At 36.4% G+C, this 25,037-nt stretch overlaps 1 protein-coding gene across 2 annotated transcripts; it reads right to left on the reverse strand.

Moving 5' to 3' along the window:
- Positions 1–1,321: 1,321 nt before the first annotated feature.
- LOC149225002 (uncharacterized) lies at positions 1,322–4,736 on the reverse strand. Of its 2 annotated transcripts, none has more exons than XM_089386399.1 (3): positions 4,080–4,736; positions 3,122–3,518; positions 1,322–2,939 (listed from the first exon to the last, which is right to left on the reverse strand). In XM_089386399.1, exons 1-3 carry the CDS (start codon positions 4,369–4,371, stop codon positions 1,526–1,528), a joined length of 2,103 nt encoding a protein of 700 aa, XP_089242525.1. In that variant the 5' UTR covers positions 4,372–4,736; the 3' UTR covers positions 1,322–1,525. The 2 variants fall into 2 exon arrangements, with proteins under 2 accessions (XP_089242525.1, XP_089242526.1); XM_089386400.1 differs by lacking the exon at positions 4,080–4,736 and adding an exon at positions 3,631–4,039.
- Between the last annotated feature and the right edge of the window lie 20,301 nt (positions 4,737–25,037).

Consider the following 25,037-nt stretch of genomic DNA (forward strand, 5'->3'; position numbering starts at 1 on the left):
CCAGACTGATTAATAAAACAGGCTGCTTTTATTAAACGGTCTGGTTTCTAGGAGGGATGGATTTAGACTAGTTTTATTAAACAGTTTGTTTAACAGATTGGTTTTATTAAACAGTCTGGTTTCTAAGAGGGATGGATTTAGGCTGGTTTTATTAAAATGTCTGGTTTCTAAGAAGATGGATTTAGGCTGGTTTTTGTCCGGTTAACATAACCCAAACAGGCTGGTTTTCATCAGGTTAACCTAACCAGCCTGGTTTAATAAAACAGGCTGGTCGGATTATATTATTATTATATAGGAAAACCAAGTTAATATAATGGTTGGTTATATTCCAAGTTTATACGAGTGTTGGCTATATTGAATTTATTAAGAAACATGTTTAAATTTAAGTGCATAATTGTTGGATAGATTGATTTTATTGAACACAATGATCTGCTTGACTGGATTTATTAAACTTAATGGGCCATTAATGGCCCAGCAATGTCCCCCCGTGCCGTAGAGCAAGAAATTACGGCAGAATTAACTGAACCCGGTGATATTGTAGAAATATAACTAAGCTGTCCCCCAGTGCCGTAAAGCAAGAAATTACCATAATTAACTGAACCTGGTGATATTGTAGAAATATAAGTAACAAAGACCAATTTCTAGTGATATCGTAGAAATAAAACTAACAAAAACCAATGTTTGAAAGAATAAAGAAGAAAAAACTACAGTACTGTAAAAAAAAAAGTAAAAATGGGCATCTGAGAGGGAGGGAGGAGCTAAGATGAATTCAAGGCCGAGCAGGAGGACAAAGCAAAGCAGATAAGATGAATTCAAGGCTGAGCAGGAGGACAAAGCAAAGCAGATATGATTGCAGGAATGAGATTCACCCCTTTAGAGGAGGTAGAAAAAGAGGGGTTGACGCAAATAATTGCAGGGATAAGGTTTAACCATTTCCAATATAATGCTAAAAATTATGATAACCAGAGCTAAAGAAGTGAAAAGAGAGCCAGCAACAAGAATGAATGCAGCAAAGCGGTGAAGTTTACAGTGTTCTTTGAATTGATGGAAGAAAATGTGCAGTTGAAAGCACTGGTTTTGGGTATTATTTATTTTCAAACCAACACTGGTTTTTGGGTATATTTAATTTCAAACCAATATTTCATTGCATTGCATCCATGTACAATAAGTATAACACATGAAGAAAAAGTTGGTGAACAGAAGCACTTTTTTTGTGAGAAAGAATGAATGATGTATAAATATATATATTAAAAGAGAATGCAGAAGTTTTTCATGCGTCTCGTGCCCTTGATCTGAGGGCTTGGATTTACAGGAGGAGAGCTTAAAGCAAAAAACAACTTACCAAACAAGATATTGTTTGATTCTGAGCAAGAATGGATACAATATACATGCCCGGCAAAATAGGCTAGGGTAGGGTAGTAGGCTTGAATTCTCATTTGTTGTCATCCCTGCCATTTTCTCAAGCTTGCAGAGGAACCTGGCCCACCTTTTGTTTAATGCCCCATCTGTGTACAATTATTTCTGACTATGAGCTGTCCCAAGACTTTGCTGGCGAAGAACTGTGCTGCTGCTTCCTGTTATTCTCCCCACTGTTGCGGTTGGTATACGACGAGGGGGCGGGCACTTCGTTGCCTGTAGCTCCTGTGGTGCTCATGGATGTGATCATGGCGTAGTCTGAGTGAGATAATGTCCGTCCATGAGAGCCTCCGAGGCCCAAGAAATCTAGAGTTGTTGGCTTCATTGACGTACCCAGCTCTTCTGCCTTAATGATGCCGCAGGCAACGGTCTGATCTCCGATAGACCCGTTGCCATTGCCGTTGCCGTTGCCGTTGCCGTTGCTCATGTGCGGAGCGAGCAACGGTGACTGTAGAAGAAGCCCGGTTAGGTTCCCCAGGCCCGCTGGCGTGGATAGTGAGTTCATGAGTTCTTGCATTGTCACTTGATCCAATGAAGAGGAAGAAGCTGGCATTGACGTTTGCATCGGCATTGGCATTGGCATGATTCCTTCAGTGAGCCGTCTGAGCAACGGGTAAGGCTCGGAGCTGTGATTCGCGGCTGCCACCATAGGTGGCCACGAGTTATCGTGGCCTGCTAGGCCACCGAAGCCTCTGAGCAGCGAGGGGTTATTGCTGGCAGCCGTGGCGCCCATTTGGGCCGCTTTCTGCAACAGGGCCGTGGCGGACATCTGAGCCGTGGCGGTGTTATTATGTTGCTGTTGCTGATGGTGGACCGGTGGTGGTTGTGGATGGCTGAAAATGGCTGGAATTGCTGTTGAAAACATGGCAGGTGCAGCAGTACTGGTAGCAGAACTAGTACTGGTACCCATACTACCGTTTCCTCCTCTAGTCATAGCTCCAATCAGTTCAGAGAATCCGGGAGGGGTATGTGCCGCCTGCACGCTTCCCGAGCTTAACAGGTTTGCAAATAGGGTCGATGTCGAGGCCGGTGCCATAAACCCCCCACCACCACCACCAACAGGACGACTGAGCTCCGCCGCGGCGCTGGAACGTTCACTGGGATTGTTAGATGCGCGCATGAAGAAAGGATATGGATATGTCCCAGTCCCGTCCAATACATTAAACTGCGACGATGATGATGCCGATGCTGAATCTAGAGTAGCCGGAGGACCCGGGCCACCGGGACCTGGTCCTAACCATAAGGACAGCCTTGGTCCTGATCCTGTTCCACCGCCCCCGCCCCCGCCCGGTGCTTGTCCCCCCCACGCAGCCGAGAGCGGAGGCGGAGCAACGGCACCGCCTGTTGAAGAAATGGAGACCTTATTAGAATCCGGCGGACACGGGCACGGATTAGGACCGTCGTCGGATGAAGAATTGGTCGTCGTCCTAGTTGCAACAGGTTCAGTATTATTCACTGTAACTCTCGCACTTTCTTCAGCCAAAGCATCACAGAAGGCCCTGTGTGTTATAAAACTATCTCTCCTGCAACAATATCATCACAGCGTCTTCAATATTCATGCTTCCATGCCAATGTACTGTATATAAGCAATGCATCTTTAATCCCTCGGTGCAATAACAGAAAAAGAAAAAGAAAATTTTACCGAACCCTTTCATAACCCCCAAGAAGTTCGAAGTTCAAGAAAATGATAAAGATCAGTTTATACCTGGAAAAGAGAGTACTGCAATCGCAGCGATATTCTCTGGTGCCACAGGTCTTGGAATGGGCCTTCCAGTCGGACTGAACCGCATAACGCTTAGAACACTTGTCGCACTTCCATTTCTTCTCGCCGTGCTTCCGACAGAAGTGTTTCTTGATGCCCGTAAGGTCGCCCAACGCCCTGGAAGGATCATGGTGCACGCAGCTCGGCTCCGGGCAGATGTAAACCCGCTTCCGGATCTCTTTGCTCGTCCGCTGTCTCAACTTCCAGGGCAAGTTATGGCCTCTCCTGTGGAGCTGCAGATTCTGGTCCCTTTGGAATCCTTTGTTGCAGATTTCGCACACGAAACGGTTCGTCGCCATTAGGGTCTTTGGCGACAAAGCTATCACTTCCGCATCTGGGTCTGCAATCAAAATATATCTCACAATTATCACTATTGCCATATCTCGTTTTCAATACGTTATGCCTTATATTTCTTTCCCCTATAAACAAAAAAATCTTTCAAAATATTACACCTTATATTTCTTCCCTTCTTAAGACCTACACGGTACTTAAGAGAAACCAGAAGCATCTCGACAAATTTTGCTTTCAGTATGCTACGCTCTCCCCTCAACGACATACACAGTACTGAACACAATCCCAAACCCTCCCGGCAATAAAAATCGACGAGACTATAGACTGGAGAGCAGAGCTCCCTTGAATCTATGAAATCTGTTTTTACACAGTTTTAAAGAATATTTAATTTCAGAACCAGTTAAAGTCATTATGAATCTATCCAAAAGATGGGACCAAAACCCCAACATTTGTAATCAATTTTGTCCAAAGCAATACAGACAAAAATCAATTAAGCAATGCAACAAATTAAAATAAAACAAAATGAATTCAATCTCATTACATAATTCTGTCCAAAATCAACCCCAAAGAAACGTGCTTAAATAAAGTCCAACGCTTTGCTGGTTTTTACCAGGCATGCCAGGCAGATTTCTCTTCCGCTTTATCACACCGGGTTGCTGCTGCGCAGAAGAATTATTAACCGCCGTCGAGGACTGCTGAACCGCTCCGCTGCCGCCACCAGTGGCAGCGGCAGAAGAAACGGTGGCGCCCTCACCAGAAGCAGCAGAAGTAACATTAGATTGGGTCATGGTCTCAGAATTCTCCAATTTCACGACCAGGTTCCAATTAGCCCTAGAACCGGAACCGGGACTTCCCACGGCCTGCGACGACGCTGCAGCAGCCGGTAATCCACCATTCAACATCACGGAAAAAACAAAATCCGAGTGCACGTTAAATACAAACTCCACACACCAGATTCCACTCCCTTCTTCCTCCGCGGATCGAATCCAATAAACCACAAATTAATACAAAGAAAACCCATATCCATTTCCGGATCCCCACATCTCATGAACTTCCCTGCACCCACCAGAACTTCAACAATCCCCTCATTCTTCAATCCCCACACAGGATTGCTGACCCCAACAGTACCGTTGATCTAATAAAAACAGAAAAACACACACACACACGCGAAAAACAACACACCCCCTCTCCCCGCGATTCGAACACGCCACCGCTTAAGTCTCAGACTCAGACAAAATTCAAGAACAAGAAGACGAAGAGAAGGCCAGGACAAAGAAAAGAAGACGAACGAGAACCCCGGCTTTAGCATAATTTAACCAAAGCCTCGAGTCAAAACCGATGAGTAAATTGTGAAAAAAAAAATAGTAAAAAATTCCGAATTTTCCATTCCCTTAGGGTTAGGTCAGGTGGCCACCAACCACAGGAATCGAATCAAATTTTTTTATTTTACCGAGAGGGTGAAAAAACCGAAAAGAAATTAACACCGCAGCAGCCAAATTTGTCGCGTGCTGCTGCCAAATTAGCTCATTTTTGTTTTCACGTTACGTGTAATGTAGCTAAACCAATTTATCTGACCGCTAATTATTACACATAATCATTTGTCCGACTAAGCCAGATCTCCGGCGTCCACGTGGCTTGCTCACGGGCTTAAAAATAGAATATCAGCGACTATTATTATAAGTTCCACAGGCGGAATCCGTTTAATTTAACGGAGGCAGTGAGTCAGAGTGAGAGGAAAAGAAGTCGGTTAGTTTGCAGTTTTGGTCTCACGGCAACCCACTGACTCGTTCAGCGGTAACGGTAACTGAACTCGGGTTAGAGCGTGGGAAACGGGGCAGTGGAAATGTGAAGCGACTTTTGTCGTTTTCTGCCTGCTTTTATTCTTAATTATAACTATATAAAAAATAAAATTAGTTAAGAAATAAATAACTAATAAATTAAAAATATAAAATTAATATGTTAAAAATATAAAATTAATAACAAATAAAGTTATGGTGGTATAGTGGAACTTGAAGTCTTTCGCACGTGCGTTTGATTTTTTTTGGAAAAATAATATATGAAGGGGTGTAGATTTTTTAATGGGGCAATTACCATGCCTCTCCACATAGGGCCTATTATTAGATGGGCATATTCTTAAAGTTTGAAGTTTAATATTCGTATTATGTTTATGTCATTATATTTATATTCACAAAGGGTATATAGGTGGCATATCGTGTAAATTTATCACTTAATTTAATAGAGATATTTTATATTTATATTCATTAAAGACTATATATAATATAGTCTAAATTTATGAGTCACCATGTTTGTCTAAATTTATAAGTTGCCATGCTTGATTTAATTGAGATCTTTTATATTAATATTTATAAGGTGTGTATAGTGTAAATGTTGGTCTAAATTTATCAATTACCAGCTCGATTTAATTGAGATCTTTTATATTAATATTTATAAGGAGTATATTTTTTTCAGTATATAGTGTAAATTTATTGATGTTTAATTTAATAGGATATTTAGTGAAGCAAGTTGAAATTAAGAATATTTGCTAAAAGAAATTCAAAGCATTTAATTATTTTATTAGTTGGTTTATATTAACATTTTAAATAAGATAGAAAGAACATATATTATAATGTCTCATTGTGGATTGTAGAATGTACTTCTCATCGTTAATAATAATAAAAAGTTAAATAACATATTATATGATGAGGTAATCTAGTAAGTTTGAATAATCAATTTTAAAACATTGTTTCAAAGTGAGTTTATCATGGGGTTTCGTGTTATACTATCTTTAAATTTTTGTTAAGTCTCATTTTGTTTCGAGCTATTATTATTGTTCGCAATTGAGCTACACTTTATCTATTTGTTATAAAGAAGAGAGGATCCCACAAAGCTATATGTGTGTGTGTGTGTGTTGTGGCATCTTGTTATCATTATCTCACTTCCTTTTTTTAATTGAATTCCGTTGCTATAACTTTCACTTCCTTTCTTTAATTGAATTCCCTCATTGTCTTCTTCCCTTCCTTTTATCTTCCCTTTTTTTTCTAATTAAATTTCTTTGTTATCTCTCTTTTTTTCTCTTTAACTAAATGTCCATATCGAAAGTCCTCCTCTAAAAGTGAATAAAGGTATTAAACAGTGTACCTTACATCTTACATCTTTTGTGCCAATAACAACTTGCTATATTATAATAACATTAAGAGAACTTGAAAGGTGTGGAAATTAAAATCTCTTATCTTTTTTTTCAACAAAAGAAACAACTTGCTTTCATTGATAAAAAGTATTTTACATATACATTTCTTATAATCCCCATAGGACAGTTGAAACCAAGCAGCTAGTGCATCAATCAGGAAAATGGCAGCTCCAAAAATTGCCCAAAAAAAAATATTGCAGCAAGACATATACACTGCATAAAGGAACAGATCCACATAGGGCCAGAGGAACGACTTCCCTTGTATCAAAAAACTCGTAGTAAAATCTTGCAAGATCCACAAGCCAAGAAGGCGAAGATAGATACAGAAGCTACAAACAAAAAGGAGCAAACAAACCGCATATGTATATAGAAGCCTACATCAAAAACCCAAAACACAAATGAAAGACAGAGCATGATAAGAAAATAAACTACCCTGAGCTGGACAACGAATGTCTCGAATCCACAGACAGTACCATCCACCATGAGCTCAAAATGGATTGAACCAGGATGGAGGGGGATCCCCCGCTTAGAAAGAGCATTAGAAAGTAAATTATGCTCCCGGAATACATGTTCAAAGGAGATGGAGGGGAAAGTTTCCATCGACACATGTATATTCTGCAACTAATAATATAAGGAAGGGACATCAATGGAGTTGTGGCCTAGTGCTCAATCAATGACTATTTTGGAGTCTCCCATAATGAGAATCTTGTCAATAGCGAGCCAGACCACACATTGAAGTGCCCTGCAAAGGGCCATTACCTCTGCCCTTGAGTTTGTACTAGGTCCTCCAGACCAGTAGAAACATTAGGAAAGTGTTGAATTGATCTTAAAATATGCCCCACAGTAACACATTCCATTAGAGGAGGCCCTGTCAAACAAACCAATGGGAAATATTCCCCGAGGTCTTTATAGGAGACAGAACGTCTATTGATTTTGGGTTTCCATGGCCCAATCTCCTGGAAATAGGCTGCAATTTTCATGCTAGTGATCATTATGTCAAGAGATATATTTTAGAAAATGGATGCATTTCTGCATAGCCAAATCCTCGAAAATATGAACAATGGGACTAACCTATATACTTTTTGCCTAAAATTCCACTTGACAAGGCAGTAATTAATAGATGAATGATCCACCACAACTTCAATCTTCAAGATTTTTGTGACCTCTTCCCAAATAGTAATCGTTGAGGGGAACAGTAATAGAAGATGCTGAGAATCTTCTAGAAACAACGTACACATCGGGCACCTCCCTAGGCCCTGAAAACCCCTCTTGATTAAGTTATCCTAAGTGAGAATTTGGTTGTGTAGAGTCGACCATGTAAAACATTTCAACTTTAATGGAAATCCCATTTCTACATGAGTGATAACCAATCAACATCTATCTATAAAACATTGTTATAACAAAATTATTGTATAACATGTGGTGTGGTAGTCTAGTGGGTTAGTTAATTCACTTGGTATGCATTATTTAAAGGCAAATTTGTTACACAAACTTTAAATATAATTTCTTTAACGCTTAAGTCTGATTAGTTTCACATTGTTATTATTTTAGAAGTTGATTTACCTCCATCTAAATAGTCTTTAAAAAACCAATAATATCATATAGTATAATATTTTATTATTATTCTTTTATTTTTTTTGTTTCCTTTAATTAAATTTCTTAATTATTTTTTTTTTTAATTAAATATCTAAATCACAAATCCTCTTACTAAACTCACACCATCGTAAGAACATCGAGAAAACTTCCAAGGTATGGAACTTAAAACCTTGTATATATGAATCCATTCTTACATGACAAAGATTAGATAAACGATTTTGAAAATGCAATCACAACAATAGGTTTATTTGGGTTATGGTGCAAGGACACTAGGGAGAGGAGTGGAACTTAAAACTTGTTAATACATTTTGCATATGGACATATTTTCTTAATTAAGAGATTTGAGTATAGTATTTTATAAGATATTCACATGGTTAGTATTTTGATTTAATAACCATGGTTAATGTTTTGATTTAATAATATATTTTTATAATAAAAAATATTAATAATAGGAAAGATGAAATTGAAGTTTCCATTATGTTTTTAAAGCTTTAAACCAACCATTTGTATTATCATTATTTATTACGATAATAATTTAGTTATTTCCTTGGTGGGGTGGATGTATAAGGGATAAAAGAATTGGGGTGTTGGACATTTCACTAACTTTGCTGGATATTAAATAGGGGTGGTGTGGTTGTCCACTTCATGCACAAAGTGTGTGATTGTATGTCAAATTTATTCATGGTTTCTTATATTTTAGAGAGTTTTTTATTATTTTAATGTAGAGGAGTGAATTTTGAGTCTAAAGAATGGAATTCTCCTGATATTGGTGGGATTATCGCATTTCTTATAGATTATATCATTCCTGAAAGGTGAGGTTGGGAAACTGATGAACTAAGGAGAGGGTTGGAAATTTATGAAACAAGATAAGCAAACTGGAATTCATGGAAAGTCTGTGGATTTTTGTAGTTTTACTACCATGTTTTTGTGGACGGAAAGAGATAGTGATAAGCTCACGAGGGTGAAGATAATTAATGTGCCTTCCGAGTTGAAAGCTACAATTGGAGATGAGGTGGTTCATCTAGTTGGTCGGTGAATCATCTGAAAGACTACCTTAACCGATGGTATCTTGGCTTGGTCAACTTTAGTGTCCCTCGATAGATATTACTAGGTAGCATTTCCACCCTCACTGCATGTGGTTAGTTTTGTGGGTTTTGTCTGTCTCTGGTCTGGTCTGCGCTCTGTGGTGATTAATTGGTCGGGGAAGGTAACTTTTTGGTTTAATTTGATCCTCGTGAACCTTATATTTTCAGGCTTGGCTATTCGCATTGCTCTGGTTGGTCCCCAACTAAATGGTTGGATTGTAGGCCACACTCTATCCAGATAGGGCCTCTTATGCCCTCCTTCATCCTTGTTCGACATGGTTATCTCTCTTTCCTAGTGGATATTAACTCCATGGCATTCAGAAATTACTAGGGTAGAAATATCTATTAATTTGGTGACTAACATATCTACTTCAAAGGATTTTTTGTTGTTTGGTATTCATGGTGCTAGTGGAGTGGTTTTTTAAGGTATTGTGCTGATTTTCTATTAGTTGGGGTTAAAATGCCTCGTTCATGTATGTGTGGTTATCGTGGTGTTGAAGGTCGTGGCTAGTAGAGTTGGTCCCAAGCCAAGATGTAGGCTTAGGAGGCAACAACAACCTACCACTCTACAACCTCTATGAGTACGAGGGAGGAAATTTAGAAGCTTGAGAGACATGTTCATCAAGACAAACAAGCTTTCTCAGATTCAAAATTAATAGATGAGGTAGCTCGCTGCCTCCCTGACACTAGACACGCCAAGGGAAGAAGGAACCAATACATTCATTCCATTAATCTATATTGTTAGTTAAAAACTATGTTAGGATAAGTGCTAAAGGAGAAGCACAAAGACAAGAATGACATCATTTCCTTCCTTGGTGACATTCAACAAAACCAGTGGGAAATGCAGACAAATCTGGACAGGTTGGAAGCTCGAGTAGCCCACATGGAAAAGCACATTAAGTGTGAGTTCAAGCCCGGAATGCCTCCCAGTATGAGTGCACAAGACCAAGCCTGAGTAACATCTTCAGACTCATGATTTGGATACAATGTTGTGGAATTTTGTTAGCAGTTTACTTTCTAGTTGCCTAGTCTTTTATGTTCAATTGTTATCAGTGATATTTTGTATAAACTTGGTACTATCATATATTGAGCAACAAATCTGGTTTCTAATATAACAAATTAATATTGGTATTTTTAAACATTAATTGTCAATAATATAACTTGACTTTTGAAGAAAATACAATCACCTTTAAAAAATTAATTATTATTATAATATTAATTTATTACAACATATAAAAATTAAAAAGAAAAAGTCATTATAACTCAAACTTTTCATCAGGCCTGGAATATTCCCTAAAACTATTTTTTCTTGGCTAAGAGCTCGTCTTCCTCAGATGTAGGGAAACAGGTTAACGACCCAAGACCAAGAGGCATTTGGCAAGAGTGATAGCCTACCCCCTTACGGACCATCAACAGGTTATTCCAGCTAGCGTGGTTTTTCTTAAATGATGAGTCAACCTACATCCGCAGATAACAACCAATAATAATATCCTCATTATTGGTTTGACAACTAAATTATAATAAATTTTTCCACTGTATAAAAAGCTCAAACCTTTCATCCATATTTCTTTAATAGAAAGAATCAAATTTACATCAAAGTAAAGTGTGGAACTCAAAACCTTCAGCGTATATACATGTTTCAATGACTAAAATGCCATAGTTGGGTCTTCATTACAATACTTATGCGACCAAATTCTTACTTAAAAATGGAGCACTTGCTATGATGATGACTCAAAATTAAAATAAAGTGGATTTGTTTCCTTATTTATTGTAGTTTAAATTATGGTTATAGTTAATACAAATGGCGATATCGTATACCTTATGACCAATGGAAATGGAAATTTAGTGATTTGTCAAATAATACTATATGCATTTTTATAAATTTAATAAAATAAATCCCATTCAATTATGATATAAAAATTAAAACTTATTTTATTAAAAAATACGTAAAACATAATTACAATTACAATTATAATATTATAAATAAAATATAATTACAATTATAATATTGTAAATAATAATATTTTATAATTTATTGAATTATAATAAATTAATAATTTTAATAAATTTTCAATACTTTTTTATTTATGTATGTGTATATATATGTTCAATGAGCCATTAAAAATGGGTCAAACAAATTATTAAGTACATTATAATTAACACAATTGTTTTTACTATATTTGTGTGGAGAGAACGAGAGAGTATCTAAGGAAATTTTTGTGGGGAAATTTTTAATCACTTCCTCCAATTTGTAGATGGCACCCAATCTAAATATGTCAATAATGATTACAGTGATTGATCTAATAGAAAGATTGAGTGAAGTATGCAACAAAGGCAACCAACGTAAAGAATCAACCTAGGATCCCCTGCATGAAATTCAAAGCACTTAACTACCAAACCCACTAGGCTATGTGTGTGTAAAAAGATTATATAATTTTATCACCATCCAATGAGTGACCAAAGATAGGTCAAAAGGAACTAATAAGTGCATTATAATCAACAAATGAGTGGGAGTCTGAATACATACCCTCTAAAGGAAAATCTAATATATGAAATCTAAGACCTCAAATTAGAGTCTATCATTCGATAGTGAGATACAAAGTTGGGAACAAAAAAGAAGAAAGAAAGAATCAAAGTTAAGAGCTTAAGAACTTGGGAAAATGTCTCGATTGCAAATACAAGGGGAGTGTTTTCAAGGTCCCTTGCCTACTGGAGACGAGGATGATGATGAAGAGATGTTGATAATCACTAAGTCTATGCTCACAATAAGTGGATTTTTTCCTATGATATAAGGCCAAAGCATAGAAACCCCCAATGGAAAATTGCGCAAATGAGCTAAAGATTAAAGGTTTGGAATATTTGATCAAGGATATTAATAGATCTATTGGTGTTGGTTTTTCTCGATTTGGGCTTTCCAACAATCTCTTCCATATTTGACTATTGAATGTGCCTCTTGACATAATAATAACAAAAAAAGTTATTCATACATGTCATGTGGTATGGTAACCTACAAGAATAACTCAATCTATTTGAATGGATGGTTTCAAGCTGAGTTTGTTTTGAGGTCTTTGATTCTAGTCCCACTAAGATTCAAGTTTGGTAGAGTTCGAATGGGTTTACAACTACTATTATCGATGGCAACTGAGCCACCCCCTTTTGGATATTTTGGGTAAGAGAGGTAATCCTAAGAGGTTTACCTTTAAACAAAATAATGAATATTGTTTGACATGGAATCTTTGTATTGTTGTCTCCTTCCCTTTCCTTCTTTAGCTAATAGACCAAATTACAAGTCCTCCTAACTAAATTATTGAGATCGAGGTACTGAATAAGGTAACTGCATCTTAATTTTTTTTAATGCCAATAACACCTTGCTACAATATAAGAACATTAAAGAAAATCAAATATCTAAATAGGTTGTGTTGTTTCAAGAAGTAAACCTATCTAAGCCAGAGCTCATAGGAGGGGTCTTATTTTCAAATTCTAAGTTCTCTATATTGAAATAGGAGTGGAAATGAATTTTAATGTGATTTTTTAAAGAATTTTTCCTTGTTTCGTTTATTAGCCTTATAGGTGTAAAGAATATTTTTGAAAGAATGGTGAAGGTTTCCCTTATGGAGCCTATGAATACTAAATATGCTAGTATAGGATAGAGAAAGAAATTGCTTCAAGATAGTACATGGTTCATAAGTTTTGAGCCTTTTAAGGCAATTAAATATGTATTTGAATTTCACACTTGAAATATTAAATATAAGATTTATTTATTTTTTCCTTGGAAAAAAGAATGTTGACATAACATTGAAAGGACGAAACTCAAAGCCTTTTATGTGCCAACCTAATTCTTTAACCAAAATACTAGATCAATTTCTTCAATATGACAATGGCATTAATAGTTTTTTGGTTCCTATAACAGCTTGTGTTTGGTGTAGTGATGTTGAGGAGAGGTGTGAAACTCAAAACCTTTTGCACATGTGGACATGCTTCCTTAACTGAAAGACAAGACTAAAGTTTTTGACAAGGTATCCACGTTGTCAACATTTTGATCCAAGAACATATTGCTATGGTCCAAGAACATTAAGATAATGGATGGAACTCAAAAAAATTATCCTATATGTATGTTTCTTTAAGTCTTCAACAAAGTACCCACATCATTGTTTGTGTAATAACAACTTGTTATAGCATAGGGACATTGGGAAGGGGAAGGGGCTAGAATTCAAAGCCTTTTACTTGTGGGCATGTTTCTTTAATCAAGAATAATTTAGATGAAGATCTTTAATGTCAAGGCACCATGTCATTAGTTTCTTATTCTAATAAGAACATCATGCAATGGCTTAGGAACACTAAAGGAAGGGGTGGAACTCAATTGTTTTTTCCTATGAACATGTTTCAATAACCGAAAACCCATATTGAGGTCTTTGTGAGGGTCTCATTCCATCAAATTATTATTTTAAATTAAAGCACTTCCCATGATGATGACTTAAGTTTAAAACCAAGTGGGTGTGATAATTCTACTATTACAATTAAATGTGTTCCCAAAGTGTGATAAAATATGTTTTTCATTATTGTGTAATATATTGCAATATTGCATGTTTAATCAGGCCTATTGACTTGTCATAGGTCAACAATGAGACTAAATGCAAGTCTTCAATGAAATTAAGAAAATAGATACCACTCAATCTTGGTATATAAGGTAAATGTAATCTCACTTAGTTAAAAATGGACATTTTTCCAACACAAAATGATAAAATATGGTTGTCATTAGTAGTGTGCTAAATTGTCATATATTATGGTTTATTAAACTTACATAGTTTGTCCTAAGTAATTAAAGAAGTCATGGGAAATGCATTAGTGATTTTAATGAAACATATACCATCTAGTTTTGGCTTAAAGATATAATTCAGTTTAATAACAAAAGTAATTACCAATTAAAAATGATAAAATATGATTATCATTAATGATGTGTTAAATTGTAATAACTTATATTTAGTTAAGTTGAGACAATATGTCTTAACCATGGGGGCTTCACTTTGGGGGAGTGTAGTGGGGTAGAGGGCTATAGGTGTTGGGAGTATCTAATAGGTTATTTGATAAAAATAAAAAGTTTTTTTTTTGTTTTGTTTTGTTAAAAAGATGTATTGGGAGAGAGGTTTCAATAAAAAGAAAAATATACATATATTATCAACATCTAACATGTTACTTGCAGAAATTAAATTTCATTAGAAAAAAATTCATTCTTTTCTCCGAACCACCTAAAATAACCCTAATAGACTTCAACAACTAATTTATATCTGTGATAAAATATAATATTATTATTAATTTAATTTTAATAATTTATTTAAAAATATATAATACAAAATAAATAAACCTCAAAAAAATATTTATTTATTTATCCCTCGTAATTACCCTGCACCAAAGGACCCAAAGGGCTCAGCCTAGCCTGCACTAAGTAAAGAACAATTTATCGAAACGTACCTAGATTCTAAGTATGTCTTACAAGGAAAGAGGAGAGCCCTTTGTTTTACGGTATGAGAAGTGGTGTGCGTTTAATCTAGACAAAAGGGAAGGATGAGTTCGATGTTAAGTATCAAAGGCTCATTTAGGGTTGATGGTAGAAGTAATGTAGGTTAATCGTGATTTTTTTAATTTTATATCTATTTTTATAATATTTTATATTTGTATTATTTATGGTTTTTTTTGTTAAGTTATGTGAGTTTTGAGAAAACTAGTATGTCGTTTAATTTATAGTTTGAAGAAGTTCTGATTTATGGGCATTTAAGTTGTCAAAATTGCTTATGGATTGCGCAAGGTTTGGGTTACACCAACCCTTAGTGTCACGCCCCTACACCTGCGATGATCTTCCAACCGCTTGTAGCGAGGTGCGGCACCACCGAACGCGCTCTTTTTAACAATACTAACGTTTGTGGACTACGCCTATTCCAACGTGAACATACTTAACTTGTGTTCTTATAACTGAGTAAAGTGTTATCCTTTATACTTTAACAAAGAACATTCTCAATCATTAACCATATATCATAAACCAAGAACATCAACCATAATCAAGTACAAAGGGAGGGGCAACTCCCAGAAAGTCTGCCCAATCAATATATTATATCAACTTCTTCAAATTTACAATACAAGTGTGCTTGACAAACTTCAAGCCAACACTTAGAATAATTTTACAACGAGGCTTAGAACAGCCTTTTACATCATTCTATACACCTTTGCATAAGAGGGAGTGCTCACCTGAGCCACTCGACCTTCCTTACCAAATCCTGCATAAAACTGCACCCAAGAATTCACCCAACATACCGCACATATACCAACCATCTACCAAGACTACTTGCGCAATCTCCCAAGTCTAATGCGCATGAGAGATGCGCATTTCCTTCCTAAAACTGCGCACTCCTTGTCCTTTTATGCGAAGGTATGAGCATATGTTCGAATGGTGAATAAATGAGCTCATGCTCCTTTTATTTATATGAAACTTACGTGGGTTTACATGGGGGTGTGCAGCCCCATGGCCGACCCCCAAAACCACTAATACACGCCCATAAGCTTCATTAAACAAGTCGGCTTCCATGTATCTTTACATCGCATATAAATGTCCCCGTCCAACACTTAGTCGTATTAAGTGTTTTCATATATCGTCGCTTCAACGTTGCATTTCTGTCGTATGTACCCACGTCGCATTACCGTCGCACTTCGCCGTTCAGCACTCCCGCGCGCCTGTCCGCGCCCGCGTGCACAATCTTGTCCGGCGCCCGTCGCACCGCAGCGCGAAGGCCTTACATCCTCCTCCACCTGAAATCGTTGTCGTCCTCGACAACATACCATCTCGGTAGCCATCCACCAAGATCATCATCATCCATGATGTCGACCTTTCTACACAAGGCAAACATCCCTGCAACATATGTAGAGACTCTTTCTCCACTATGTCCCGGCCTAGTGACCACTGCCACTAAGCTCACCATACCAAAGTATGCACCTCCACGGTATGCTCTCCATCAGATGTCATCTCGATCCATGATTACTGACCTCCTGTCCTCATCATGTGTCCTCATGTGAACTGCTGCCATGATACTCCAACATAATGCCAACACATCTCTGTCCACTACGCGTCCTCATGCTTGAACTAGTCGGATGGCCAGTCCAACTGCCATGCTCAAACCATGAGAGTGAACATCCTCATTCCACCATCAGTCGTTTCTCAAAACATCCTGTCACATCCTTGACTCATCAAGAATCCATCTCCATAATCCATGCTCAGGTCCATGGAAGCTCCATCCATCTCATCTGCAACATGTTGTCCATGATGTCCCCAACATCATCATCCATGTGTGTGTCTCTTCCAAGTGAAGAGAACATCTCCTCAACATCGACTCTCAATGTGCCACATTCAGGTCCATGAAGCCTCTTCATCATCTGCAATGTGCCATCCTCAAGTCTCCATAGAAACAAGTATGCACTTGTCTCATCTATCCATGTGCTGCCCATGATCCTCGATCAAATCAGCTCCCATGTGTAGAAAGTAGTTGAGTCTCGGCTCAACCCATGCTCAAGTGTATCACCAAAGCATCATCATCATCATCGTTGTAACTCCATCACTCCAAAGTGCCTCATAACGATCCTCTACATCAAGTCACTCTTCCAAGCCATGCCCATACATGTACTTTGGAAGTATGCATCCCATACTGCATCAAAGTCTCCTGACCTCAGCTCCTCAATGCATTAGATCCTCTAAGTCCACCATACATGAAGTCCCTAAAAGTCACAACAATCTCATGTCCTCATGAGCTCCATAACCCATCCCCATGTAGTAGGAATGCTCCACAGCTGCTCACAAGTCCATCCAAGTCTTCAATCTTATCAACTCTCGATGTGCCCCATTCAGGTCCATGAAGTCCTCTTCATCATTTGCAATGTGCCATCCTCAAGTCTCCAATCTTATCAACTCTTGATGTGCCCCATTCAGGTCCATGAAGTCCTCTTCATCATCTGCAATGTGCCATCCTCAAGTTCCCATGTCACACTAGCAAGTCTTCCTGCATAACATTCCTGCCCTAGCACTCCTCTTTGGATGTCCATGAGTGACACCTCTACAAGTGCTTTCACACAATGTCCCTTGCATAGGTCTGCCATGCTCCATGTCTTCAAGTCTCCAACCTGATGTCCATGACTAAGCTGCCCATGTAGTCCTACCAAGTAGACACATCACAACATCTGGCCATCTCATCCAAGTCTTCGATCTTCGGTTTAGTGAACTCGGTCACCCAACCATCTCATCATCATGTCATGAGTCCCTCCATCATAGCTCCTCCACCAAAGTGTCCATCAAGACTTGCTCTTGGTCTCGGCCATGACAAGTCCACCCAAAACATCACAAGTGTGTGCCCTCCTCAACCTGTCCATGAGTCATGCCGGGCACTTAGCCAATTCATGTGGCTAAAGCATGACTCATTCTTCCACAACGATCATCAAGTTCCACCCTTGTCCCGGGTCCTTGCACTCCCCATCACAAGGTCACAAGTAACCCCAACAAGCTTTCCAACAACTGACAATCCCTGTTCATCATCATGGGGCTCCTCCTCATTCAACCATGTTGACAAACTGCATGATCCTGGCTTAACTTGATCATCCTCAAGTTCATCCTCCATCGTAGTCATGTCTGCAACATCTTCAATTATCACAGCTTCCTCTTCCTTGTTGGCACAATAGGTAGCTTCATCTTGCTTCTTTGCCCAACCGAGTTGAAGAAGCTCTTCCTCATCACAGAAGGGGGCAACAATAACCTTATTGCCCTTCAAGAAAACTTGTCCAAGTATCATATCGAAGTCATTCATCTCCATCACTATGAAGTCCGACTGACCCTTCCATTCTTTCATCTGCACAGGTACATCGTGTACCAAACCTGCCACTTTAGCTCTAGAGTTCACTGCCTTGACCTCCATATTCAATGGGAAGGTCATCAGTCCAACCTCTTTTTCCAACAGTGTCGTCATAAAGTTATGAGTAGCACCCGTGTCTACCAGAGCTTGAATGGTCTTGCCATAAACCATCAAGTCTACGAAATCCAGACTGTTCTCCATAACCTTATATGCACCTGCTTCACCTGTCACCAGCTCCGACCGAGCTCTGATACCAACTGTCACGCCCCTACACCTGCGGTGATCTTCCAACCGCTTGTAGCGAGGTGCGGCACCACCGAACGCGCTCTTTTTAACAATACTAACGTTTGTGGACTACGCCTATTCCAACGTGAACATACTTAACTTGTGTTCTTATAACCGAGTAAAGTGTTATCCTTTATACTTTAACAAAGAACATTCTCAATCATTAACCATATATCATAAACCGAGAACATCAACCATAATCAAGTACAAAGGGAGGGGCAACTCCCAGAAAGTCTGCCCAATCAATATATTATATCAACTTCTTCAAATTTACAATACAAGTGTGCTTGACAAACTTCAAGCCAACACTTAGAATAATTTTACAACGAGGCTTAGAACAGCCTTTTACATCATTCTATACACCTTTGCATAAGAGGGAGTGCTCACCTGAGCCACTCGACCTTACTTACCAAATCCTGCATAAAACTGCACCCAAGAATTCACCCAACATACCGCACATATACCAACCATCTACCAAGACTACTTGCGCAATCTCCCAAGTCTAATGCGCATGAGAGATGCGCATTTCCTTCCTAAAACTGTGCACTCCTTGTCCTTTTATGCGAAGGTATGAGCGTATGTTCGAATGGTGAATAAATGAGCTCATGCTCCTTTTATTTATATGAAACTTACGTGGGTTTACATGGGGGTGTGCAGCCCCATGGCCGACCCCCAAAACCACTAATACACGCCCATAAGCTTCATTAAACAAGTCGGCTTCCATGTATCTTTACATCGCATATAAATGTCCCCGTCCAACACTTAGTCATATTAAGTGTTTTCATATATCGTCGCTTCAATGTTGCATTTCTGTCGTATGTACCCACGTTGCATTACCGTCGCACTTCGCCGTTCAGCGCTCCCGCGCGCCTGTCCGCGCCCGCATGCACGATCTTGTCCGGCGCCCGTCGCACCGCAGCGCGAAGGCCTTACACTTAGCATAGTTGAATTTTCGCCCATAAAATTTCAAACAAATAACTTTTACCCCTGAAATGCCTTAACAAAACAACTTGGTGACCCTTTACTCTACACCACTTAAACATTTGTATTATTTATATTAAATATATTATTAAATAATGATATTTTATTATTTTCAAAATAATTTAAAATAGCTAAATTATATTATGTTTTATTTTCATTTTTTTAATTCTAATAAAAATTTTGTTATAATTTCATTAAATTTATAAAAAAATTAATTATAAAATTTAGTTTTTAAAAAAATTAACCATTTTAATGATGATAAAATTAATAAATGAATAAATCATAACAAAACTTTACCTCACTTTTATATATATATATATATATATATATAATTTTAAAAACTAATAAATTAAAATTATAAGTTTTCTCACTTCATCAACTTATTAAAAAATTAATATTTCAAAATTTTATAAATATTTTTTATATAACATCATTTATCAAACCTCATACTAATTAATACAATAATGGTCCATGATCTTATTTATATTAATAAAAAATTTGCAATATTCATTTTTTTACTTAACCTATACGATTTTAAACTTTGAATCTTATAGTTTATACGGTACTTCATAATATGTCAATTTGCTAATTGAATTGTACTTATAAACAACTTTAGTTAAATTTTAGATAATAAATTTTAAGTTATACTTAAACACTAAATATCACTAAATATTCTTTTACAAAGTCGATCATATAAATAAATAATTCATCTTAACTCAGAGATTTTTAACACCCATATATATCATTCTTTTATTGAAAGAAACACCTATAAAATTATATTAAAAGATCTTCAATATCATTTTCAAAATTTACATTATTCTTTATACCTTACTTTTCAACAATGTTAAACAAAATTGGCGTTATAAGATTTTGTGTTGTGAATTGGATATATATTTGGCTATCTCCACTCCCTCTATGTAAACTCTTTCAATTTCATTGTTGTTCTAGTTTGCATCATAGGTATCGGGATGAGTACAGTCATCTATGTTCTTCATTTTATTTCTGCATAACACAAGGTTAGGCTCGGTGTTTGAGTTGGTCGCCATCCTTTCCGCGACTTCCCTGCAAGGTTCCAATCCAATTGGTGTCTCTCTTAACTGCCTGGTCCTTGCCTATGGGGTTTGGTACTTAGGCACCTTCTCAATCTAGTTTTGAATTAGTCTCCAACAGTTCTCAACTCCCTACAATTCTCTCTATTATTCAGGTTCATGCTAAAGTTCAAGTCTACAGTCACATTGAACGTATCAAGGTTCATATAATAGTTCTAGTATATAATCCTTTAGATTTTACTAAGGTGTGTCACCTTAGTCTTTTCCTGGGATTCCATAATTGGTTTCATATACAGTTCAGGGTGGTCATTCACATCTCTATCACCCTACCATCCTTTAATATCATACTTTCTCTGTTGGTTTGTAACTTAGTCCTCGTCGGTATCTACACTCCCCCAATCCACTTATCGAGTCGCCAATATTTACGGTGGTCAATTACAGTGTTGTTTTTCGTTTTTTTGCAGGGAATTTATGGTGCCTAGAAAATGATAACCGACTCGTCAAGGAGGCGTTGTTGGGCCTTCTTCCACTAGCCACCAATGCTTCTTTGACTAGGAGTCCATCACAAACTTCTTTGAGGCTGCTCCGTTGGAGGTCAGGAAGGAAATTCTGAGGTTGGAAGCTAAAGAATTCGATAACCGACAATACGTTTCAGACTCTGAGATTAGTGGAGGTTGTCTCAAATGGGTCCCGGATCATAGCAAATTCAGCAAGAGACGCCTTCACTTTTTACACTCCATCACTCTTCATCATCAATTGGAGACTTTGTTAAACATGGTAATAAGGGATAAAAAAATTGATAACTACAAACTCTTTATTGGGCAGGAAGAAATCAAACGGATTATGAGAGACATAAACTATAACTTGGATAATATAGCGGTGCGACTGAACCGAGTGGAAAGGTATATTGCAACATATTCTAATAATGAATCAAATTGCCATGATGAAGAGAAAGCCATTATCAATGCAGTCCCTATTAACTCCATTCCTGCTAACTCAAACCCACCAACAAAAAATTCTCATGCAACTAACACTCCAGGATCTACATTCATCATCCTTGACTAGTCTACTCATATTTCTACTTTACTACTTATGTTTCTATGACATTTATGTTTTGTTTATTGTGTCGTATCATTTCTAGTACTTGTCTCAATTTTTCCGAATAACAATTTTGCATAGGGGAATATAAGAAGATGAACAATCATAGTGTTCCCCAATTTTATGGGTCTTAGAAGTTTACAATGGCCCCAATTTTGGTTTCATAACCAAAGTTTATTGCATCAATGTTACTTTCAGAGTCTTGATTGCTCTTAACAGCAAAATTTCATGTAATCTCCTTAGTTTTCAATAATAATACAAAAAATATAAAAAAAAAAAAAGAATTTGTATTTGTTCAAGTACTAAGAGAATATCACAAACATTAATCATAATCACATCACTAAATAAAATAATGCAAAACATTCTATTCACACCAACTATTTATATATTTAATCAAATCAAAATATTGATAAAAAATCAATATTATTTTATACTATAAAATCATATAATATTATTTGTGAAAATAACTACAAACTTAAACTATGTTTGATAATTTATTATTAATCAATTTAAAACAAGAAAATAAAACAACACAAACACATTCTCTTAAACTCAAATTTTCTCATCATCATCCTTTTTCTTTTTGCTTTCTTTCCTTCATTGCCCTTTCAATATAACTCCATTCAATCCTTCTTTTATGCCTATCTTTATTTTATCATATTTTTAATAAAGTGTTTTTATTTATATATTTAATTTTTCCTTTTTTCTACTTTACTTTACCTATTCACTTTCTTCTTGTTTTTCATCATTTTTTTTATTAGTTTTCTTTTATTCTTTATTAATTAAAATTTAATGTTATTTTATTTAATTATGTAATTCACATTAATTATTTTTATATTGTTATAATTTTTTATATCAAATGGTAATTCATTTTAGAATGTAAACTTTTATGATTCATAATTTATACAAATATTTTTCAGAATAAATTACCAAATAATTTTTTGAATCGAAACATAATTTATTTAATAATATTAATAAATACAAATAATTATTAATTAAAAAAACAAATAAATAATTAAAATAAATTATAAATAAATAATAATGTGGGTTCCTTGAGGAATTGGACCCCTCATTTCCTTTTCTTTTCCCATCTCTTCTTACGAGATGGATACACAAGCATAATGACTTGCTTTACAAAATTTGTTTTCCACTGTGCTTTTCAGTACTTTACGAATTTAGAGAATGTGCATGCTTTTGAAACACTTTTCAAATATACATTGAAGTATACTTTGTTAGAGAAGTGGTCCTCAAACATTTTATATGTCCTCTATCTTAAATCCACTGTATTTATTAGTAAATTTTTAAGTTATAAATATTCATGTTTGGTTAGGATTTCATGAGGTCTTTGACTTTTAACGTATGGGAGTATATCATTTTCAACATATTTTGATTATGGGGTAAGCATGGATATCCACTAGAGTATTAATCCTTGTGTTTACATAATAATGGATTGATTGTAAAATGAGTATGGGTTTGATTGACTTTTTTTTTTTCCTTTTGGAGATGTGTTGTATTGGTTGTGTGAATAATAAATATAATAAAAAATGATATATGGATATATTGAAATAAGTTTATATATTTGAAAATTTCCTTTTTTATATTATTCTATATTTGCTATCAGGTTTGGTTTGTGATAGAATATATGTCTCATCATACCATGATTGTAACATCTTAGTTTTTAATCCTCATATATATATTGTAATTGTAATTAATTTTGTTAGGGGTATGTAAGTGTAAATGGTAAAAAGATCTAGAATACTTATAACTATATTTTAACAATAATTAATAATGAGGTGGAGCTTTGACATAGACTATGAGAAGTCATGAGAAGTGATAAAAGTTAATAAAAAGGGATTTATGGAACTAACCATTTTTGATAAATTTATTAGTTGAAACAAATGTTTATAATGATTGTCAGTTTTCCACAATAAAATATCTAATGGGAAGGATATGGTAGTAACTTCCATATTTATGTTAATAGTTGGGCAATATCCCAATTGTCTCATCCAAAGTATGGGTAGACTACCCATTCAAAGACTTTTGGGTTTTAATCGGAAGTTTCTGATGTAACCACGATGGACAAATCAAACATGAAATCCATTAAAGAAGAAAGTCGTGAAGGAAAGTAATGAACAAAGAGTGATGGAAGGGAGACCAACACTTGTGGGTGTGTGAGCGAGAAAGAGGGAGAGGGATAGAGAGACAAGAGAAGTGTGCAATGGATAAAAGAGAATGCGCATCCATGAGCATGAGTAGAGGAGGCTCACTTGTGGAAAAGAAACAGATCACATGAGATTTTTGAGACACAACAACATGTGCGTCATTGTAATAAACATGATCTGGTGAAGGAAGTTAGTGCTACAGTCTTTAACTAAAGCTAGAGGGCCAATAATTGTTGAGGAAATTATATAATATAACCACGAAAAACACTAATAAATGGGAAGTATCAAGGAACTATTGGATTAGAGAAGGACTCCCTTTGCGCTATGAAGGCACATTGTGGCCACATTACGAATCATAACATGCCCCAACTCAGCAAGTTGAAAGACATCATACTCATTTATGTGTGGATGAAGGGGAATGGTCTTTGGGCCTTACACCACTAATATCATGAGAGAGAAATTCCTTCTAGGTCCTTGCTGTGCATAATAGCTAAGAAAATACCCATAACAACTAGGTAGAATATGGGCTTAGTGGGATTTCAAGAGAACCAATGAGTTTGATTGGATAAAGGAGAATGGATTTCGTCCTTATCCCATTGATAGCCTAAGGGAGAATTTCCCTCTAGGTGGTTACTGTGTAGAACAATTGAGACACTACCCATAATAGTTGGGTAGACTCTAGGCTCAATGGGATATCAAGAGACCTAGTGATTTTGACTAGACGAAGGAGAATGAATTTCATGTTTACACCATTGATCAATTGAGAGATAATTTCCCTTTGTGTTCTTATTGTGCATAACCACTAAGAAAATTTCCCATAACATTTGTGGAGGCTCTATGCTTAGTGGGATTTCAAAATAACTAATGAGTTTTACTGGGTGAAGGAGATTGAATTTCATGATTCCACCCTGGAATGTTAAGTTCTCTCATTGATTCTTAATATAGCTTGGGGGTGGCTAGCTGCAAAGGATAGAACATGAAACTAAGCTAAGGATGGGGTGGAATGTGGCTCACCTTTCACTAGTTGTAAGAAGCATTTTCTTTTGATCACATAGGTTCCCTTGTGGATTTTAAATTTGTGATGTAAATCATATTCATTGAAATATAAACGATGATTGATAAATTGTGTATATATGTGTTCTCTCCGGAATAAACATCCTAATATGTGATACATGTTTATGATATGAGATGGTAAATTTGGCTATGATGACTATTTAATATTTAAATACCTACTTGTTGATCT

Source organism: Pinus tabuliformis, chromosome Q (assembly GCF_031772625.1).
Source record: "Pinus tabuliformis cultivar Carrire ecotype Pingquan chromosome Q, CPIR1, whole genome shotgun sequence".
NCBI lineage: Eukaryota > Viridiplantae > Streptophyta > Pinopsida > Pinales > Pinaceae > Pinus > Pinus tabuliformis.

Bases quoted from the DNA above. Each gene is read 5' to 3' on its own strand.
- LOC149225002 (XM_089386399.1), bottom strand. From the start codon at position 4,371: ATGTTGAATGGTGGATTACCGGCTGCTGCAGCGTCGTCGCAGGCCGTG. The intron at 3,519-4,079 runs GTAAAAACCAGC...TTTTGATTGCAG, and splicing joins AAATCTGCCTGGCATGCCTG to ACCCAGATGCGGAAGTGATA. The intron at 2,940-3,121 runs GTATAAACTGAT...ATATTGTTGCAG, and splicing joins TGCAGTACTCTCTTTTCCAG to GAGAGATAGTTTTATAACAC.